Genomic DNA, 23,988 nt, shown 5'->3' with positions numbered 1-23,988 from the left:
TTGGGTTCATGGGGTAGTATACTGTGGTGTTGGGTTCATGGGGTAGTATACTGTCCAGTGGTGTTTGGTTGATGGGATAGTACAATGTCCAGTAGTTTTGGGTTGATGGGATAGTACACTGTAGTATTGGGTTCATTGGGTTGTATACTGTCCAGTAGTGTTGGGCTGATGGGGTAGTACACTGTCCAGTAGTGTTGGGTTGATGGGATAGTACACTGTCCAGTAGTGTTGGGTTGATGGGATAGTACACTGTCCAGTAGTGTTGTGTTGATGGGATAGTACACTGTCCAGTAGTGTTGGGTTGATGAGATAGTACACTGTGGTGTTGTGTTCATGGGGTAGTACACTGTCAAGTAGTGTTGGGTTGATGGGATAGTACACTGTCCAGTAGTGTTGGGTTGATGGGATAGTACACTGTCCAGTAGTGTTGGGTTGATGGGATAGTACACTGTCCAGTAGTGTTGGGTTGATGGGATAGTACACTGTCCAGTAGTGTTGTGTTGATGGGATAGTACACTGTCCAGTAGTGTTGGGTTGATGAGATAGTACACTGTGGTGTTGTGTTCATGGGGTAGTACACTGTCAAGTAGTGTTGGGCTGATGGGATAGTACACTGTCCAGTAGTGTTGGGTTGATGAGATAGTACACTGTGGTGTTGTGTTCATGGGGTAGTATACTGTCCAGTAGTGTTGGGCTGATGGGATAGTACACTGTGGTGTTGGGTTGATGGGATAGTACACTGTAGTATTGGGTTCATGGGGTAGTATACTGTCCAGTAGTGTTGGGCTGATGGGATAGTACACTGTCCAGTAGTGTTGGGTTGATGGGATAGTACACTGTCCAGTAGTGTTGGGTTGATGGGATAGTACACTGTCCAGTAGTGTTGGGCTGATGGGATAGTACACTGTCCAGTAGTGTTGGGTTGATGGGATAGTACACTGTCCAGTAGTGTTTGGTTGATGGGATAGGACACTGTCCAGTAGTGTTGGGTTGATGAGATAGTACACTGTGGTGTTGGGTTGATGGGATAGTACACTGTCCAGTAGTGTTTGGTTGATGGGATAGTACACTGTCCAGTAGTTTTGGGTTGATGGGATAGTACACTGTTGGGTTGATGGGATAGTACACTGTGGTGTTGGGTTGATGGGATAGTACACTGTGGTGTTGGGTTGATGGGATAGTACACTGTGGTGTTGGGTTGATGGGATAGTACACTGTGGTGTTGGGTTGATGGGATAGTACACTGTGGTGTTGGGTTGATGGGATAGTACACTGTGGTGTTGGGTTGATGGGATAGTACACTGTCCAGTAGTGTTGGGTTGGTGGGATAATACACTGTGGTGTTGGGTTGATGGGATAGTACACTGTGGTGTTGGGTTGATGGGATAGTGCACTGTGGTGTTGGGTTGATGGGATAGTACACTGTGGTGTTGGGTTGATGGGATAGTACACTGTGGTGTTGGGTTGATGGGATAGTACACTGTGGTGTTGGGTTGATGGGATAGTACACTGTGGTGTTGGGTTGATGGGATAGTACACTGTGGTGTTGGGTTAATGGGATAGTACACTGGGGTGTCCAGTAGTGTTGGGTTGATGGGATAGTACACTGTGGTGTTGGGTTAATGGGATAGTACACTGTGGTGTCCAGTAGTGTTGGGTTGATGGGATAGTACACTGCGGTGTCCAGTAGTGTTGGGTTGATGGGATAGTACACTGCGGTGTCCAGTAGTGTTGGGTTGATGGGTTGCTTCTCCATTATTTCTTCTGTCTCTCAGGGAACAGCCATCTCCATTTCTCATTATGCAGAAAGCAAAACAGTAAGTCATTATACAGCTGAGGAAAAGTCAGTCATTATACAACTGGAGGAACAGTCAGTCATTATACAGCTGGAGGAACAGTCAGTCATTATACAGCTGGAGGAACAGTCAGCCATTATACAGCTGGAGGAACAGTCAGTCATTATACAGCTGGAGGAACAGTCAGTCATTATACAGCTGGAGGAACAGTCAGCCATTATACAGCTGGAGGACCAGTCAGTCATTATACAGCTGAGGAACAGTCAGTCATTATACAGCTGAGGAACAGTCAGTCATTATACAGCTGGAGGAACAGTTAGCAATTATACAGCTGGAGGAACAGTCAGTCATTATACAGCTGGAGGAACAGTCAGTCATTATACAGCTGGAGGAACAGTCAGTCAATAAACAGCTGGAGGAACAATCAGTCATTATACAGCTGAGGAAGAGTCAGTCATTATACAGCTGGAGGAACAGTCAGTCATTATACAGCTGGAGGAACAGTCAGTCATTATACAGCTGGAGGAACAGTCAGTCATTATACAGCTGGAGGAACAGTCAGTCAATAAACAGCTGGAGGAACAGTCAGTCATTATACAGCTGGAGGAACAGTCAGTCATTAAACAGCTGGAGGAACAGTCAGTCATTATACAGCTGGAGGAACAGTCAGTCATCAAACAGCTGGAGGATCTCAGTCATTATACAGCTGGAGGAACAGTCAGTCATTATACAGCTGGAGGAACAGTCAGTCATTATACAGCTGGAGGAACAGTCAGTCAATAAACAGCTGGAGGAACAGTCAGTCATTATACAGCTGGAGGAACAGTCAGTCAATAAACAGCTGGAGGAACAGTCAGTCATTATACAGCTGGAGGAACAGTCAGTCACTAAACAGACATCACATTCAAATCAGATCTAGCAGTGTATGACTGTCACTACCACACTACCATTACCATGGACATATCTGGATGCAGTACCCACCTTTATACCCCAAGAAGAGGTGGTGTGTTTGGACTTGAGCTCCTCCACTGATTCATAGGTGTGGTTGTTAGCAGAAGGTCTGGCTGATCCTTTCAGTCCTAACTCTGGTATGTTTTCATAAGGTCTGGCTGATCCTTTCAGTCCTAACTCTGGTATGTGTTCATAAGGTCTGGCTGATCCTTTCAGTCCTAACTCTGGTATGTGTTCATAAGGTCTGGCTGATCCTTTCAGTCCTAACTCTGGTATGTGTTCATAAGGTCTGGCTGATCCTTTCAGTCCTAACTCTGGTATGTGTTCATAAGGTCTGGCTGATCCTTTCAGTCCTAACTCTGGTATGTGTTCATAAGGTCTGGCTGATCCTTTCAGTCCTAACTCTGGTATGTGTTCGTAGGTGTCGTCCAGTAGGAGACGGAGGACCGGCTCACAAGGGACCTCAGCGTACAGACTGTTAGCTACCTCTTCCTGTGGTGATGATGTCATGGTTACTTCCTGGTCCCTGGGTCTACCTGCCAGTTGATACACGAGGGCAGGTATGGGGCTGTTACACAGATGTTCCAGACTGTGGCTGATTATTGGAGGTCTCTTGGAGGTATCCTTGTGGTAGCTCTGGTCCAGAAGGGAAGGTCCAGATGGGTAGCTCTGGTCCAGAAGGGAGGGGCTAGTGGTCCGTTTAGTGGGGTTGGGGGAGAGTCTTGGGGGAGTAAAAGAAGGTGTGCTCAGCCTGTAGGAGTTATTGGCCCCCTCCTCTGAGTCAGGATCCAGGTCCAGGAGAGGCAGAGACCTACTCTTGCAGTCCAGCAGGCTGAGTAGCTCTGAGTAGACTGTGCCTGGGTCTGGTCCAGGGGCTGAGGCAGGGCCTGGGGCTCCAGGTTTACCACTGGGGATGCCCCCCCTCTGAGGAGGGGTTTGATGTTGGGCTACAGGACCCAGGCCTTCAGCCCTTCCTTCTAGAGCTCTGGGTAGACCCTCCAGGCTCCTGGGTTGGGGATTCATGGCCTTGTGCTTCTCCAGCTGGGCATACAACGCCCTTCTCTGAGCACTACCTTGTTGGTAATCCAGGGAACTGCTCTTCAAAGGACCGGCCCTTCTAGGCACAGGTGGTACTCTAGGTACAGTTGGCACAGAGGCTTCTTCCTGGTTAGAGAGCCATGAGGAAGTGATTTGGTTACCCTCTGATCAACTTTGAATCTTTTTTTGCAATCGCCAGCAAGTAATCAAAACAAATCGTAGGCCTGAGTTTTACAAAGAGGCCCTTTGACTTGACATCTGTTAGTTGAATGTTCCACCAACCCCCCTATAAAGCTGTAGTGTTGTACGTTACAAGAAACCAAATGCAATAGGACTGGAGTTTATGTGTGAACATTTTGATGAGCAAACTCAGTCCTATTGCAGTGGGTTGCCTTACAATCGTACGTCGAATAAACATATTATTTGTACACTAACCTCTGGTTTCCTGCTGCTTTTGGGAGGCAGTGTGGGAGGAGGAGGGTGCTCCTCGGTGTGGTCGCTAGGACTATCCCTGGTCCAGTCACCCTGCTGGTCACTCTGTGCGTCCCACAGGCTCCTCACAGCTCTCACACTGACCCCCGGCTTCTCTCTGAGGTTGACTTTGATGACGTCATAGACTTCTCCTCTGGAAGACTGAAATAGCACGACATCATCAGGTTTACTAACAAGTAAAGTGCACACCACCATTATAACTGACCAGATGTATTTACTGATATACTGTATTCTGTGAACACTACCATTATAACTGACAAGATGCCTACTTGAACCAGTTAGACACACACTATCTTACAAAATGCCTTCTTGAATACCTTCTTGAATTCAAATGATAACATAAAGATCGTGTAGCTTGGTCTCAGATCTGTGAAGTTGGCAAGACAGCACAAATAGACCAGGCTAGAGACAGTCTCTCCTCACCTCTAGACAGGAGCAGATCAGGTACTCTCTAAAGGGTTAAACAACTGGTCTGGGCCAGGCTAGAGACAAAATCTCTTCTCACCTCTAGACAGGAACAGGTCAGGTACTCTCTGAAGGGCTCTATGGGGCTGGCCTTGTAGTGTTCTATCAGTTCTCCCAGGGTCTCATGCTCCTCTGTGTCTCCAGACACTATGAACTGGCCTGACTTACTCTGGTTGATCACAAAGTGTCTGCATCGATCACGGCCTCTGGAAGACAATAATAACACTGGTAAGTCCGGGGTATGCTGTTGTGGTATACTGTGGTCCACTGTTATCTCCCTTGTTACCTCCGCTATTATCTATGTTATCGCCATTGTTATCTCCACTGTTATCTGTGTTATCTCCACGGGCGTGCCTTTTCCACAGTTATCTACAGTATGTTATCTCCTCTGTTATCTATGTTATCTGCACTGTTATACATATTATCTCCACTGTTATCTCCACTAGTATCTATGCTATCTCCACTGTTATCTATGTTATATCCACTGATACCTATGTTATATCCAATGTTATCACCAATATTATCTATGCTATCTCCACGGTTATATCTCCTGTTATCTATGTTATCTCCACTGGTATCTATGCTATCTCTACTGTTATATATGTTATCTCCACTGATATCTCCAATATTATCTATGTTATCTCCACTGGTATCTATGTTATCTCCACTGGTATGTTATCTCCACTTTTATATATGTTATCGCCACTGTTATCTCCACAGCTATCTATGTTATCTTGACTGTTATCTCTTATCTCTACTGTTATATATGGTATCTCCATGGTTATCTCCAATTTTATATATGTTATCTCCACTATTATCTACTGTATGTTATCTCCACTGTTATCTATGTTATCTCCACTGTTATCTATGCTATCTCCACTGGTATATATGTTATCTCTACTGTTATATATGTTATCTCCACTGATATCTCCAATATTATCTATGTTATCTCCACTGTTATCTTTGTTATCTCCACTGGTATGTTATCTCCACTTTTATATATATTATCGCCACTGTTATCTATGTTATCGCCACTGTTATCTCCACAGCTATCTATGTTATCTTGACTGTTATCTCTGTTATCTCTACTGTTATATATGGTATCTCTATGGTTATCTCCACTATTATCTACTGTATGTTATCTGCACTGTTATATGTATTATCTCCACTGTTATCTATGTTATCTCCACTGTTATCTATGTTATCTCCACTGGTATCTATGCTATCTCCACTGGTATATATGTTATCTCTACTGTTATATATGTTATCTCCACTGATATCTCCAATATTATCTATTATCTCCACTGTTATCTTTGTTATCTCCACTGGTATGTTATCTCCACTTTTATATATGTTATCGCCACTGTTATCTCCACAGCTATCTATGTTTTCTTGACTGTTATCTCTGTTATCTCTACTGTTATATATGGTATCTCCATGGTTATCTCCAATTTTATATATGTTATCTCCACTATTATCTACTGTATGTTATCTGCACTGTTATATGTATTATCTCCACTGTTATCTATGTTATCGCCACTGTTATCTCCACTCTTATTTATTTTTAACTCCACAGCTATCTATGTTATCTTGACTGTCATCTCTGTTATCTCCACTGTTATTTATGTTTTCTCCACTGGTATGTCCACTATTATCTATGCTATCTCCACTATTATCACCACTTTATCTCCACTGTTATATATGTTATCTCCACTGTTGTCTCCACTGTTACCTATGTCATCTCCACTTGTATGTTATCTCCACTGTTAAATAAATAAATAAAAGTTAAATAAATAAATAAAAAATATCTCCACTGTTATCTCCGCTGTTAACTATGTTGTCTCCACTGTTATCTATTTTATCTCCACTCGTACCTCTGTTATCTCCACTGTTACATTGTTATTGCCACTGTTATTTATGTTATCTCCACTATTATCTATGTGATTTTCACTGGTGTCTCCACTGTTATCTTCACTGTTATCTCTGTTATCTACGATAGAAGAACAACAACCAGAACGGACCTGTATGACAGGATGTATCCCATGGCTTTGTCACTGAGTCGGATCAGGAAACAACCCAGTTCTTTGTCTCTCAGCATCTCTTCCGCATCTCTACAGAAGCATTAAAAAGTATTAAAAAGCAATATAAACCAATACAAAAAATATACCTCAACCCTCATAAAGGTTTTATTGATATGTTATAGGGGGGTATTATTGATATGTTATAGGGGGGTATTATTGATATGTTATAGGGAGGTATTATTGATATGTTATAGGGAGGTATTATTGATATGTTATAGGGGGTATTATTGATATGTAATATTGAGGAATTAATGATATGTTATAGGGGGTATTGTTTATGTAATATTGAGGTATTATTGATATGTTATAGGGGGTATTGTTGATATGTAATATTGAGGTATTATTGATATGTAATATTGAGGTATTATTGATATGTTATAGGGGGTATTGTTGATATGTTATAGGGAGGTATTGTTGATATGTAATATTGAGGTATTATTGATATGTTATAGGGGGTATTGTTGATATGTAATATTGAGGTATTATTGATATGTAATATTGAGGTATTATTGATATGTTATAGGGGGTATTGTTGATATGTTATAGGGAGGTATTGTTGATATGTTATAGGGAGGTATTATTGATATGTTATAGGGGGGTATTATTGATATGTTATAGGGGGTATTGTTGATATGTAATATTGAGGTATTATTGATATGTAATATTGAGGTATTATTGATATGTTATAGGGGGTATTATTGATATGTTATAGGGAGGTATTGTTGATATGTTATAAGGAGGTATTATTGATATGTTATAGGGGGGTATTATTGATATGTTATAGGGGGGTATTATTGATATGTTATAGGGAGGTATTATTGATATGTTATAGGGCGGTATTATTGATATGGGAGGTGTTATTGATATGTAATAGTGAGGTATTATCAATATCTACATCTCACAAACACAATGACTAAATAAAATCACAATCAGAAGGTAGCAATAATTCAAGTTAACACTGGAAAGGAAATGAACGCACCTTGGCTCATTTAATGGAGTTCAAAGTTCGTTATTCCAAATTAAAATATAAATCATAAATCCTTCCAGTTGCTGGAAAAGGAATCATACTGTGAGTCACCGCCCTAAAAACAGCGTCGTGCTGGCATGCACTCCACTACACTCCACTGCACTGCATAAAACAGCCATGATTTGCCCATCAATCTCCAATCCTATCAATCTCTCAATAGACCTGTATGTAGAACTACTTACCTTCTGGTGATGAATCCTTCGAACCAGGAGGGGAAATTTCCCTCATGGAGGATGAGAGGAGCTTGAGTCTCCATGAACCACTTCAGGGCCATCTCTCTGTGCCTGCACCCTGTCCCCAGATTCCCCCCTGTCCCCTGGTCCTGCTGGGACTCCACCGCCGGCTCCATCCTGACCCGGTCCTACCCACACACCACCAAGCAGGACAGCAGTCAGCACAGATGAGAACAATGAGCAGAGATAACCTAATCCTAACCCAAGCATAGACCTAATGTTAACCTAATCCTAACCCAAGCATAGACCTAATGTTAACCTAATCCTAACCCAAGCATAGACCTAATGTTAACCTAATCCTAACCCAAGCATAGACCTAATGTTAACCTAATCCTAACCCAAGCATAGACCTAATGTTAACCTAATCCTAACCCAAGCATAGACCTAATGTTAACCTAATCCTAATGAAAGCATAGACCTAATGTTAACCTAATCCTAACCCAAGCATAGACCTAATGTTAACCTAATCCTAACCCAAGCATAGACCTAATGTTAACCTAATCCTAACCCAAGCATAGACCTAATGTTAACCTAATCCTAATTAAAGCATAGACCTAATGTTAACCTAATCCTAACCCAAGCATAGACCTAATGTTAACCTAATGCTAACCCAAGCATAGACCTAATGTTAACCTAATCCTAATTAAAGTATAGACCTAATGTTAACCTAATCCTAACCCAATCATAGACCTAATGTTAACCTAATCCTAACCCAAGCATAGACCTAATGTTAACCTAATCCTAACCCAAGCATAGACCTAATGTTAACCTAATCCTAACCCAAGCATAGACCTAATGTTAACCTAATCCTAACCCAAGCATAGACCTAATGTTAACCTAATGCTAACCCAAGCATAGACCTAATGTTAACCTAATCCTAACCCAATCATAGACCTAATGTTAACCTAATCCTAACCCAAGCATAGACCTAATGTTAACCTAATCCTAATGAAAGCATAGACCTAATGTTAACCTAATCCTAATGAAAGCATAGACCTAATGTTAACCTAATCCTAATGAAAGCATAGACCTAATGTTAACCTAATCCTAATGAAAGCATAGACCTAATGTTAACCTAATCCTAATGAAAGCATAGACCTAATGTTAACCTAATCCTAATGAAAGCATAGACCTAATGTTAACCTAATCCTAACCCAATCATAGACCTAATGTTGACCTAATCCTAACCCAAGCATAGACCTAATGTTAACCTAATCCTAATGAAAGCATAGACCTAATGTTAACCTAATCCTAACCCAAGCATAGACCTAATGTTAACCTAATCCTAACCCAAGCATAGACCTAATGTTAACCTAATCCTAATGAAAGCATAGACCTAATGTTAACCTAATGCTAACCCAAGCATAGACCTAATGTTAACCTAATCCTAACCCAAGCATAGACCTAATGTTAACCTAATCCTAACCCAAGCATAGACCTAATGTTAACCTAATGCTAACCCAAGCATAGACCTAATGTTAACCTAATCCTAATTAAAGTATAGACCTAATGTTAACCTAATCCTAATGAAAGCATAGACCTAATGTTAACCTAATCCTAATGAAAGCATAGACCTAATGTTAACCTAATCCTAATGAAAGCATAGACCTAATGTTAACCTAATCCTAACCCAAGCATAGACCTAATGTTAACCTAATCCTAACCCAATCATAGACCTAATGTTAACCTAATCCTAATGAAAGCATAGACCTAATGTTAACCTAATCCTAATTAAAGTATAGACCTAATGTTAACCTAATGCTAAGCCAAGCATAGACCTAATGTTAACCTAATCCTAACCCAAGCATAGACCTAATGTTAACCTAATCCTAACCCAAGCATAGACCTAATGTTAACCTAATCCTAACCCAAGCATAGACCTAATGTTAACCTAATCCTAAGCCAAGCATAGACCTAATGTTAACCTAATCCTAATGAAAGCATAGACCTAATGTTAACCTAATCCTAACCCAAGCATAGACCTAATGTTAACCTAATCCTAACCCAAGCATAGACCTAATGTTAACCTAATCCTAACCCAAGCATAGACCTAATGTTAACCTAATCCTAATGAAAGCATAGACCTAATGTTAACCTAATCCTAATGAAAGCATAGACCTAATGTTAACCTAATCCTAATGAAAGCATAGACCTAATGTTAACCTAATCCTAATGAAAGCATAGACCTAATGTTAACCTAATCCTAACCCAAGCATAGACCTAATGTTAACCTAATCCTAACCCAAGCATAGACCTAATGTTAACCTAATCCTAATGAAAACATAGACCTAATGTTAACGTAATCCTAATGAAAGCATAGACCTAATGTTAACCTAATCCTAATGAAAGCATAGACCTAATGTTAACCTAATCCTAACCCAAGCATAGACCTAATGTTAACCTAATCCTAACCCAAGCATAGACCTAATGTTAACCTAATCCTAATGAAAACATAGACCTAATGTTAACGTAATCCTAATGAAAGCATAGACCTAATGTTAACCTAATCCTAATGAAAGCATAGACCTAATGTTAACCTAATCCTAACCCAAGCATAGACCTAATGTTAACCTAATCCTAACCCAAGCATAGACCTAATGTTAACCTAATCCTAATGAAAACATAGACCTAATGTTAACCTAATCCTAATGAAAGCATAGACCTAATGTTAACCTAATCCTAATGAAAGCATAGACCTAATGTTAACCTAATCCTAACCCAAGCATAGACCTAATGTTAACCTAATCCTAATGAAAACATAGACCTAATGTTAACCTAATCCTAATGAAAGCATAGACCTAATGTTAACCTAATCCTAATGAAAGCATAGACCTAATGTTAACCTAATCCTAATGAAAGCATAGACCTAATGTTAACCTAATCCTAATGAAAACATAGACCTAATGTTAACCTAATCCTAATGAAAGCATAGACCTAATGTTAACCTAATCCTAATGAAAGCATAGACCTAATGTTAACCTAATCCTAATGAAAGCATAGACCTAATGTTAACCTAATCCTAACCCAAGCATAGACCTAATGTTAACCTAATCCTAACCCAAGCATAGACCTAATGTTAACCTAATCCTAATGAAAGCATAGACCTAATGTTAACCTAATCCTAATGAAAGCATAGACCTAAGCATAGACCTAATGTTAAGATAGTCCTAAACAGTGGAACACTCAGTGCAGTGAGGCAGCAGGTTGAAGGGCAGCAGACAGATTTGCCTATTTTCCGTTAGCGGTCAACCTGAGAGCGAGGCCAGCTGAAAGTATCCATTGTTCCAGTTTATCTTTCCTGGTTACTGTACTACTCTCACTGCCTGTTAATACTGGTCAGGACATTAAGAGAACCCACTGCCTGTTAATACTGGTCAGGACCAGGACATTAAGAGAACCCACTGCCTGTTAATACTGGTCAGGACATTAAGAGAACCCACTGCCTGTTAATACTGGTCAGGACATTAAGAGAACCCACTGCCTCTTAATACTGGTCAGGACATTAAGAGAACCCACTGCCTGTTAATACTGGTCAGGACATTAAGAGAACCCACTGCCTGTCAATACTGGTCAGGACATTAAGAGAACCCACTGCCTGTTAATACTGGTCAGGACATTAAGAGAACCCACTGCCTGTTAATACTGGTCAGGGTCAGGACATTAAGAGAACCCACTGCCTGTTAATACTGGTCAGGACATTAAGAGAACCCACTGCCTGTTAATACTGGTCAGGACATTAAGAGAACCCACTGCCTGTTAATACTGGTCAGGACATTAAGAGAACCCACTGCCTGTTAATACTGGTCAGGACATTAAGAGAACCCACTGCCTGTTAATACTGGTCAGGACATTAAGAGAACCCACTGCCTGTCAATACTGGTCAGGACATTAAGAGAACCCACTGCCTGTTAATACTGGTCAGGGTCAGGACATTAAGAGAACCCACTGCCTGTTAATACTGGTCAGGACATTAAGAGAACCCACTGCCTGTTAATACTGGTCAGGGTCAGGACATTAAGAGAACCCACTGCCTGTTAATACTGGTCAGGACATTAAGAGAACCCACTGCCTGTTAATACTGGTCAGGATCAGGACATTAAGAGAACCCACTGCCTGTTAATACTGGTCAGGGTCAGGACATTAAGAGAACCCACTGCCTGTTAATACTGGTCAGGACATTAAGAGAACCCACTGCCTGTTAATACTGGTCAGGACATTAAGAGAACCCACTGCCTGTTAATACTGGTCAGGATCAGGACATTAAGAGAACCCACTGCCTGTTAATACTGGTCAGGACATTAAGAGAACCCACTGCCTGTTAATACTGGTCAGGACATTAAGAGAACCCACTGCCTGTTAATACTGGTCAGGACATTAAGAGAACCCACTGCCTGTTAATACTGGTCAGGACATTAAGAGAACCCACTGCCTGTTAATACTGGTCAGGACATTAAGAGAACCCACTGCCTGTTAATACTGGTCAGGATCAGGACATTAAGAGAACCCACTGCCTGTTAATACTGGTCAGGACATTAAGAGAACCCACTGCCTGTTAATACTGGTCAGGACATTAAGAGAACCCACTGCCTGTTAATACTGGTCAGGATCAGGACATTAAGAGAACCCACTGCCTGTCAATACTGGTCAGGACATTAAGAGAACCCACTGCCTGTTAATACTGGTCAGGACATTAAGAGAACCCACTGCCTGTTAATACTGGTCAGGACATTAAGAGAACCCACTGCCTGTTAATACTGGTCAGGATCAGGACATTAAGAGAACCCACTGCCTGTCAATACTGGTCAGGACATTAAGAGAACCCACTGCCTGTTAATACTGGTCAGGGTCAGGACATTAAGAGAACCCACTGCCTGTTAATACTGGTCAGGACATTAAGAGAACCCACTGCCTGTTAATACTGGTCAGGACATTAAGAGAACCCACTGCCTCTTAATACTGGTCAGGACATTAAGAGAACCCACTGCCTGTTAATACTGGTCAGGATCAGGACATTAAGAGAACCCACTGCCTGTTAATACTGGTCAGGACATTAAGAGAACCCACTGCCTGTTAATACTGGTCAGGATCAGGACATTAAGAGAACCCACTGCCTGTCAATACTGGTCAGGACATTAAGAGAACCCACTGCCTGTTAATACTGGTCAGGATCAGGACATTAAGAGAACCCACTGCCTGTCAATACTGGTCAGGACATTAAGAGAACCCACTGCCTGTTAATACTGGTCAGGGTCAGGACATTAAGAGAACCCACTGCCTGTTAATACTGGTCAGGGTCAGGACATTAAGAGAACCCACTGCCTGTTAATACTGGTCAGGACATTAAGAGAACCCACTGCCTGTTAATACTGGTCAGGACATTAAGAGAACCCACTGCCTGTTAATACTGGTCAGGATCAGGACATTAAGAGAACCCACTGCCTGTTAATACTGGTCAGGACATTAAGAGAACCCACTGCCTCTTAATACTGGTCAGGACATTAAGAGAACCCACTGCCTGTTAATACTGGTCAGGACATTAAGAGAACCCACTGCCTGTTAATACTGGTCAGGATCAGGACATTAAGAGAACCCACTGCCTGTTAATACTGGTCAGGACATTAAGAGAACCCACTGCCTGTTAATACTGGTCAGGACATTAAGAGAACCCACTGCCTGTTAATACTGGTCAGGATCAGGACAGTAAGAGAACCCACTGCCTGTTAATACTGGTCAGGACATTAAGAGAACCCACTGCCTGTTAATACTGGTCAGGATCAGGACATTAAGAGAACCCACTGCCTGTTAATACTGGTCAGGACATTAAGAGAACCCACTGCCTGTTAATACTGGTCAGGGTCAGGACATTAAGAGAACCCACTGCCTGTTAATACTGGTCAGGACATTAAGAGAACCCACTGCCTGTCAATACTGGTCAGGACATTAAGAGAACCCACTGCCTGTTAATACTGGTCAGGACATTAAGAGAACCCACTGCCTCTTAATACTGGTCAGGACATTAAGAGAACCCACTGCCTGTTAATACTGGTCAGGACATTAAGAGAACCCACTGCCTCTTAATACTGGTCAGGACATTAAGAGAACCCACTGCCTGTTAATACTGGTCAGGACATTAAGAGAACCCACTGCCTCTTAATACTGGTCAGGACATTAAGAGAACCCACTGCCTGTTAATACTGGTCAGGACATTAAGAGAACCCACTGCCTGTCAATACTGGTCAGGACATTAAGAGAACCCACTGCCTGTTAATACTGGTCAGGACATTAAGAGAACCCACTGCCTGTTAATACTGGTCAGGACATTAAGAGAACCCACTGCCTCTTAATACTGGTCAGGACATTAAGAGAACCCACTGCCTGTTAATACTGGTCAGGACATTAAGAGAACCCACTGCCTGTTAATACTGGTCAGGACATTAAGAGAACCCACTGCCTGTTAATACTGGTCAGGATCAGGACATTAAGAGAACCCACTGCCTGTTAATACTGGTCAGGGTCAGGACATTAAGAGAACCCACTGCCTGTTAATACTGGTCAGGACATTAAGAGAACCCACTGCCTGTTAATACTGGTCAGGACATTAAGAGAACCCACTGCCTGTTAATACTGGTCAGGATCAGGACATTAAGAGAACCCACTGCCTGTTAATACTGGTCAGGACATTAAGAGAACCCACTGCCTGTTAATACTGGTCAGGACATTAAGAGAACCCACTGCCTGTTAATACTGGTCAGGACATTAAGAGAACCCACTGCCTGTTAATACTGGTCAGGACATTAAGAGAACCCACTGCCTGTTAATACTGGTCAGGACATTAAGAGAACCCACTGCCTCTTAATACTGGTCAGGACATTAAGAGAACCCACTGCCTGTTAATACTGGTCAGGACATTAAGAGAACCCACTGCCTGTTAATACTGATCAGGACATTAAGAGAACCCACTGCCTGTTAATACTGGTCAGGACATTAAGAGAACCCACTGCCTGTTAATACTGGTCAGGGTCAGGACATTAAGAGAACCCACTGCCTGTTAATACTGGTCAGGACATTAAGAGAACCCACTGCCTGTTAATACTGGTCAGGACATTAAGAGAACCCACTGCCTGTTGATACTGGTCAGGACATTAAGAGAACCCACTGCCTGTTAATACTGGTCAGGACATTAAGAGAACCCACTGCCTGTTAATACTGGTCAGGACATTAAGAGAACCCACTGCCTGTTAATACTGGTCAGGACATTAAGAGAACCCACTGCCTGTTAATACTGGTCAGGGTCAGGACATTAAGAGAACCCACTGCCTGTTAATACTGGTCAGGGTCAGGACATTAAGAGAACCCACTGCCTGTTAATACTGGTCAGGACATTAAGAGAACCCACTGCCTGTTGATACTGGTCAGGACATTAAGAGAACCCACTGCCTGTTAATACTGGTCAGGACATTAAGAGAACCCACTGCCTGTTAATACTGGTCAGGGTCAGGACATTAAGAGAACCCACTGCCTGTTAATACTGGTCAGGACATTAAGAGAACCCACTGCCTGTTAATACTGGTCAGGACATTAAGAGAACCCACTGCCTGTTAATACTGGTCAGGGTCAGGACATTAAGAGAACCCACTGCCTGTTAATACTGGTCAGGGTCAGGACATTAAGAGAACCCACTGCCTGTTAATACTGGTCAGGACATTAAGAGAACCCACTGCCTGTTAATACTGGTCAGGACATTAAGAGAACCCACTGCCTGTTAATACTGGTCAGGATCAGGACATTAAGAGAACCCACTGCCTGTTAATACTGGTCAGGATCAGGACATTAAGAGAACCCACTGCCTGTTAATACTGGTCAGGACATTAAGAGAACCCACTGCCTGTTAATACTGGTCAGGACATTAAGAGAACCCACTGCCTGTTAATACTGGTCAGGACATTAAGAGAACTCACTGCCTGTTAATACTGGTCAGGACATTAAGAGAACCCACTGCCTGTTAATACTGGTCAGGACATTAAGAGAACCCACTGCCTGTTAATACTGGTCAGGACATTAAGAGAACCCACTGCCTGTTAATACTGGTCAGGACATTAAGAGAACCCACTGCCTGTTAATACTGGTCAGGACATTAAGAGAACCCACTGCCTGTTAATACTGGTCAGGATCAGGACATTAAGAGAACCCACTGCCTGTTAATACTGGTCAGGACATTAAGAGAACCCACTGCCTGTTAATACTGGTCAGGACATTAAGAGAACCCACTGCCTGTTAATACTGGTCAGGACATTAAGAGAACCCACTGCCTGTTAATACTGGTCAGGGTCAGGACATTAAGAGAACCCACTGCCTGTTAATACTGGTCAGGATCAGGACATTAAGAGAACCCACTGCCTGTTAATACTGGTCAGGACATTAAGAGAACCCACTGCCTGTTAATACTGGTCAGGGTCAGGACATTAAGAGAACCCACTGCCTGTTAATACTGGTCAGGACATTAAGAGAACCCACTGCCTGTTAATACTGGTCAGGACATTAAGAGAACCCACTGCCTGTTAATACTGGTCAGGGTCAGGACATTAAGAGAACCCACTGCCTGTTAATACTGGTCAGGACATTAAGAGAACCCACTGCCTGTTAATACTGGTCAGGATCAGGACATTAAGAGAACCCACTGCCTGTCAATACTGGTCAGGACATTAAGAGAACCCACTGCCTGTTAATACTGGTCAGGGTCAGGACATTAAGAGAACCCACTGCCTGTTAATACTGGTCAGGGTCAGGACATTAAGAGAACCCACTGCCTGTTAATACTGGTCAGGACATTAAGAGAACCCACTGCCTGTTAATACTGGTCAGGACATTAAGAGAACCCACTGCCTGTTAATACTGGTCAGGACATTAAGAGAACCCACTGCCTGTTAATACTGGTCAGGACATTAAGAGAACCCACTGCCTGTTAATACTGGTCAGGACATTAAGAGAACCCACTGCCTGTTAATACTGGTCAGGACATTAAGAGAACCCACTGCCTGTTAATACTGGTCAGGACATTAAGAGAACCCACTGCCTGTTAATACTGGTCAGGACATTAAGAGAACCCACTGCCTGTTAATACTGGTCAGGACATTAAGAGAACCCACTGCCTGTTAATACTGGTCAGGACATTAAGAGAACCCACTGCCTGTTAATACTGGTCAGGATCAGGACATTAAGAGAACCCACTGCCTCTTAATACTGGTCAGGACATTAAGAGAACCCACTGCCTGTTAATACTGGTCAGGGTCAGGACATTAAGAGAACCCACTGCCTGTTAATACTGGTCAGGGTCAGGACATTAAGAGAACCCACTGCCTGTTAATACTGGTCAGGACATTAAGAGAACCCACTGCCTGTTAATACTGGTCAGGATCAGGACATTAAGAGAACCCACTGCCTGTTAATACTGGTCAGGACATTAAGAGAACCCACTGCCTGTTAATACTGGTCAGGACATTAAGAGAACCCACTGCCTCTTAATACTGGTCAGGACATTAAGAGAACCCACTGCCTGTTAATACTGGTCAGGGTCAGGACATTAAGAGAACCCACTGCCTGTTAATACTGGTCAGGATCAGGACATTAAGAGAACCCACTACCTGTTAATACTGGTCAGGACATTAAGAGAACCCACTGCCTGTTAATACTGGTCAGGACATTAAGAGAACCCACTGCCTGTTAATACTGGTCAGGATCAGGACATTAAGAGAACCCACTGCCTGTTAATACTGGTCAGGACATTAAGAGAACCCACTGCCTGTTAATACTGGTCAGGACATTAAGAGAACCCACTGCCTGTTAATACTGGTCAGGGTCAGGACATTAAGAGAACCCACTGCCTGTTAATACTGGTCAGGACATTAAGAGAACCCACTGCCTGTTAATACTGGTCAGGACATTAAGAGAACCCACTGCCTGTTAATACTGGTCAGGACATTAAGAGAACCCACTGCCTGTTAATACTGGTCAGGGTCAGGACATTAAGAGAACCCACTGCCTGTTAATACTGGTCAGGACATTAAGAGAACCCACTGCCTGTTAATACTGGTCAGGATCAGGACATTAAGAGAACCCACTGCCTGTTAATACTGGTCAGGACATTAAGAGAACCCACTGCCTGTCAATACTGGTCAGGACATTAAGAGAACCCACTGCCTGTTAATACTGGTCAGGGTCAGGACATTAAGAGAACCCACTGCCTGTTAATACTGGTCAGGGTCAGGACATTAAGAGAACCCACTGCCTGTTAATACTGGTCAGGACATTAAGAGAACCCACTGCCTGTTAATACTGGTCAGGACATTAAGAGAACCCACTGCCTGTTAATACTGGTCAGGACATTAAGAGAACCCACTGCCTGTTAATACTGGTCAGGACATTAAGAGAACCCACTGCCTGTTAATACTGGTCAGGACATTAAGAGAACCCACTGCCTGTTAATACTGGTCAGGACATTAAGAGAACCCACTGCCTGTTAATACTGGTCAGGACATTAAGAGAACCCACTGCCTGTTAATACTGGTCAGGATCAGGACATTAAGAGAACCCACTGCCTGTTAATACTGGTCAGGATCAGGACATTAAGAGAACCCACTGCCTGTTAATACTGGTCAGGATCAGGACATTAAGAGAACCCACTGCCTGTTAATACTGGTCAGGATCAGGACATTAAGAGAACCCACTGCCTGTTAATACTGGTCAGGATCAGGACATTAAGAGAACCCACTGCCTGTTAATACTGGTCAGGACATTAAGAGAACCCACTGCCTGTTAATACTGGTCAGGATCAGGACATTAAGAGAACCCACTGCCTGTTAATACTGGTCAGGATCAGGACATTAAGAGAACCCACTGCCTGTTAATACTGGTCAGGACATTAAGAGAACCCACTGCCTGTTAATACTGGTCAGGACATTAAGAGAACCCACTGCCTGTTAATACTGGTCAGGACATTAAGAGAACCCACTGCCTGTTAATACTGGTCAGGACATTAAGAGAACCCACTGCCTGTTAATACTGGTCAGGATCAGGACATTAAGAGAACCCACTGCCTCTTAATACTGGTCAGGACATTAAGAGAACCCACTGCCTGTTAATACTGGTCAGGATCAGGACATTAAGAGAACCCACTGCCTGTTAATACTGGTCAGGACATTAAGAGAACCCACTGCCTGTTAATACTGGTCAGGACATTAAGAGAACCCACTGCCTGTTAATACTGGTCAGGACATTAAGAGAACCCACTGCCTGTTAATACTGGTCAGGACATTAAGAGAACCCACTGCCTGTTAATACTGGTCAGGATCAGGACATTAAGAGAACCCACTGCCTGTTAATACTGGTCAGGACATTAAGAGAACCCACTGCCTGTTAATACTGGTCAGGATCAGGACATTAAGAGAACCCACTGCCTGTTAATACTGGTCAGGACATTAAGAGAACCCACTGCCTGTTAATACTGGTCAGGACATTAAGAGAACCCACTGCCTGTTAATACTGGTCAGGATCAGGACATTAAGAGAACCCACTGCCTGTTAATACTGGTCAGGACATTAAGAGAACCCACTGCCTGTTAATACTGGTCAGGGTCAGGACATTAAGAGAACCCACTGCCTGTTAATACTGGTCAGGACATTAAGAGAACCCACTGCCTGTTAATACTGGTCAGGACATTAAGAGAACCCACTACCTGTTAATACTGGTCAGGACATTAAGAGAACCCACTGCCTGTTAATACTGGTCAGGACATTAAGAGAACCCACTGCCTGTTAATACTGGTCAGGGTCAGGACATTAAGAGAACCCACTGCCTGTTAATACTGGTCAGGGTCAGGACATTAAGAGAACCCACTGCCTGTTAATACTGGTCAGGACATTAAGAGAACCCACTGCCTGTTAATACTGGTCAGGACATTAAGAGAACCCACTGCCTGTTAATACTGGTCAGGACATTAAGAGAACCCACTGCCTGTTAATACTGGTCAGGACATTAAGAGAACCCACTGCCTGTTAATACTGGTCAGGACATTAAGAGAACCCACTGCCTGTTAATACTGGTCAGGATCAGGACATTAAGAGAACCCACTGCCTGTTAATACTGGTCAGGACATTAAGAGAACCCACTGCCTGTTAATACTGGTCAGGATCAGGACATTAAGAGAACCCACTGCCTGTCAATACTGGTCAGGACATTAAGAGAACCCACTGCCTGTTAATACTGGTCAGGGTCAGGACATTAAGAGAACCCACTGCCTGTTAATACTGGTCAGGACATTTCATAGATACAGACACATTACATAGATACATTACATAGAAACAGATACATTACACAGAAACATAGACATTACATAGATACAGATACATAGAAACAGATACATTACATAGATACAGATACATAGAAACATAGACATTACATAGATACAGATACATAGAAACAGATACATTACATAGATACAGATACATAGAAACATATACATTACATAGATACAGATACATAGAAACAGATACATTACATAGATACAGATACATAGAAACAGATACATTACATAGATACAGATACATAGAAACAGATACATTACATAGATACAGATACATAGAAACAGATACATTACATAGATACAGATACATAGAAACAGATACATTACATAGATACAGATACATAGAAACAGATACATTACATAGATACAGACACATAGAAACAGATACATTACATAGATACAGACACATAGAAACAGATACATTACATAGATACAGACACATAGAAACAGATACATTACATAGATACAGATACATAGAAACAGATACATTACATAGATACAGATACATAGAAACAGATACATTACATAGATACAGATACATAGAAACAGATACATTACATAGATACAGATACATAGAAACAGATACATTACATAGATACAGACACATAGAAACAGATACATTACATAGATACAGACACATAGAAACAGATACATTACATAGATACAGACACATAGAAACAGATACATTACATAGATACAGATACATAGAAACAGATACATTACATAGATACAGATACATAGAAACAGATACATTACATAGATACAGATACATAGAAACAGATACATTACATAGATACAGATACATAGAAACAGATACATTACATAGATACAGATACATAGAAACAGATACATTACATAGATACAGATACATAGAAACAGATACATTACATAGATACAGATACATTACATAGATACAGACGAAAAGAGTAATACTGTTCAGTCATTAGCCAGCTGCTGACATTCTTTTAAAAAGTGGTTGAGGTTAGTTTACACTGTAAATCTGCAGCTATGTAACTAAATCAAATCAAATGTTATTGGTCACATACACATGGTTAGCAGATGTTAATGCGAGTGTAGCGAAATGCTAACAAACTAACTAACTAACCAACTAACTAACCAACCAACCCTAATATCTGAGCACTCACAAGCCGAAAGCATCTCTGTATTACTGTTAACATCTCTGTATTACTATTTAGCATCTCTGTATTACTATTTAACATCTCTGTATTACTATTTAACATCTCTATTACTATTTAACATCTCTGTATTACTCTTAACATCTCTGTATTACTGTTAACATCTCTGTATTACTATTTAGCATCTCTGTATTACTATTTAACATCTCTGTATTACTGTTAACATCTCTGTATTACTATTTAACATCTCTGTATTACTATTTAACATCTGCGTATTACTGTTAACATCTCTGTATTACTAATTAACATCTCTGTCTTACTATTTAACATCTCTGTATTACTATTTAACATCTCTGTATTACTGTTAACATCTCTGTATTACGATTTAACATCTCTGTATTACTATTTAACATCTCTGTATTACTATTTAACATCTCTGTATTACTGTTAACATCTCTGTATTACTATTTAACATCTCTGTATTACTATTTAACATCTCTGTATTACTATTTAACATCTCTGTATTACTATTTAACATCTCTTTATTACTGTTAACATCTATGTATTACTGTTAACATCTCTGTATAACTATTTAACATCTCTGTATTACTGTTAACATCTCTGTATTACTGTTAACATCTCTGTATTACTATTTAACATCTCTGCATTACTATTTAACATCTCTGTATTACTATTTAACATCTCTGTATTACTGTTAACATCTCTGCATTACTATTTAACATCTCTGTATTACTATTTAACATCTCTGTATTACTATTTAACATCTCTGTATTACTGTTAACATCTATGTATTACTGTTAACATCTCTGTATAACTATTTAACATCTCTGTATTACTGTTAACATCTCTGTATTACTATTTAACATCTCTGTATTACTATTTAACATCTCTGTATTACTATTTAACATCTCTGTATTACTGTTAACATCTCTGTATTGACTGAAAAAAAGTGCATTCAAGTTATCAAAGTTATGTGACTCATGTGTCATAGAGATGAAAGACTGTTCAAGAGTTTTATCATCAGATCTTGACTATACTGTATGTTATGTACCTTGAGGCGGGTCCTGAAGCTGTCTGCTATAGGCTCTAGTCCAGCTGTTTCTCTGTCAGGTACCAAGGAGGGTAGCAGGGCTGAGACAGGGTCTGGTCCAGCTGTTTCTCTGTCAGGTACCAAGGAGGGTAGCGGGGCTGAGACAGGGTCTGGTCCAGCTGTTTCTCTGTCAGGTACCAAGGAGGGTAGCGGGGCTGAGACAGGGTCTGGTCCAGCTGTTTCTCTGTCAGGTACCAAGGAGGGTAGCAGCGCTGAGACAGGGTCTGGTCCAGCTGTTTCTCTGTCAGGTACCAAGGAGGGTAGCGGGGCTGAGACAGGGTCTGGTCCAGCTGTTTCTCTGTCAGATACCAAGGAGGGTAGCAGCGCTGAGACAGGGTCTGGTCCAGCTGTTTCTCTGTCAGGTACCAAGGAGGGTAGCGGGGCTGAGACAGGGTCTGGTCCAGCTGTTTCTCTGTCAGGTACCAAGGAGGGTAGCAGCGCTGAGACAGGGTCTGGTCCAGCTGTTTCTCTGTCAGGTACCAAGGAGGGTAGCGGGGCTGAGACAGGGTCTGGTCCAGCTGTTTCTCTGTCAGGTACCAAGGAGGGTAGCGGGGCTGAGACAGGGTCTGGTCCAGCTGTTTCTCTGTCAGGTACCAAGGAGGGTAGCAGCGCTGAGACAGGGTCTGTTCCAGCTGTTTCTCTGTCAGGTACCAAGGAGGGTAGCGGGGCTGAGACAGGGCGTTCTGAGACCTGAGGTGTCTAGAGCGCAGACATGAGGTCCCTGTTCAAACAACATGAAAAATACAGGTCAACTGTAAGAAAGGTTTAATGATTGACAGGTTGTTATAACATACGGTGTAATAACATCCAATAAGATAACAAACACACATTCAAAAGGCAGAAAGAGGCTTGAGTTCAGAAAGCTAGAGAAACTGTAACCGTACCTGTATCTGATCTCTGCAGTGTGTGGTGGTGTGATCCTAAAGTCCTCTCAGTTAAAGTGAATCATCGTCTATGTATTTAGGGTCTCTGAGGAAGGGAACACTGAAAGAGTACACCTCTGAACACATCTGATATACATACCACATCTACTCCAGCCTTCCATGGGTTAGGAAAGTGTAGGCGTCATTGTGCAATGGTAGAATCTACTGTACTGTTGAAATTTGCATCAGATAGAGAAGGGCCTGCACCAACCAACAGTTTCCTGAAGATGAGTGGAACCTGTGGAGGAGAAACTGTGTTTTCTGAGCTGCTGTATTTCCGAATCCCTAGGCAACAGGAGATAGTTTTACCCACAGAACTAGAATTGGATTCTATATCTACTCACTGAGAAAGTCTGTTTGGTGTAACTGTGGGAGCC

At 41.9% G+C, this 23,988-nt stretch overlaps 2 protein-coding genes across 3 annotated transcripts; both read right to left on the bottom strand.

Annotated features, from left to right (window-relative positions):
- Window positions 1–1,486: 1,486 nt before the first annotated feature.
- LOC135556799 (uncharacterized) lies at window positions 1,487–8,203 on the bottom strand. Of its 2 annotated transcripts, XM_064990243.1 has the most exons (6): window positions 8,033–8,203; window positions 6,764–6,853; window positions 4,783–4,948; window positions 4,221–4,418; window positions 2,778–3,911; window positions 1,487–1,794 (listed from the first exon to the last, which is right to left on the bottom strand). In XM_064990243.1, exons 1-6 carry the CDS (start codon window positions 8,197–8,199, stop codon window positions 1,756–1,758), a joined length of 1,794 nt encoding a protein of 597 aa, XP_064846315.1. In that variant the 5' UTR covers window positions 8,200–8,203; the 3' UTR covers window positions 1,487–1,755. The 2 variants fall into 2 exon arrangements, with proteins under 2 accessions (XP_064846315.1, XP_064846314.1); XM_064990242.1 differs by lacking the exon at window positions 1,487–1,794 and having other exon boundaries at window positions 1,813–3,911.
- LOC135556931 (adhesive plaque matrix protein-like) lies at window positions 8,123–23,733 on the bottom strand. The gene is made up of 3 exons (XM_064990335.1): window positions 23,712–23,733; window positions 22,650–23,409; window positions 8,123–8,211 (listed from the first exon to the last, which is right to left on the bottom strand). Exons 1-2 carry the CDS (start codon window positions 23,731–23,733, stop codon window positions 22,685–22,687), a joined length of 747 nt encoding a protein of 248 aa, XP_064846407.1. The 3' UTR covers window positions 8,123–8,211; window positions 22,650–22,684.
- Window positions 23,734–23,988: the final 255 nt, after the last annotated feature.

This window comes from Oncorhynchus masou, chromosome 15 (assembly GCF_036934945.1).
Source record: "Oncorhynchus masou masou isolate Uvic2021 chromosome 15, UVic_Omas_1.1, whole genome shotgun sequence".
In the NCBI taxonomy this organism is placed as follows: Eukaryota; Metazoa; Chordata; class Actinopteri; order Salmoniformes; family Salmonidae; genus Oncorhynchus; species Oncorhynchus masou.
Note: the sequence above shows the minus strand (reverse complement) of the source record. Positions and strands in the feature narration are given on the sequence as shown.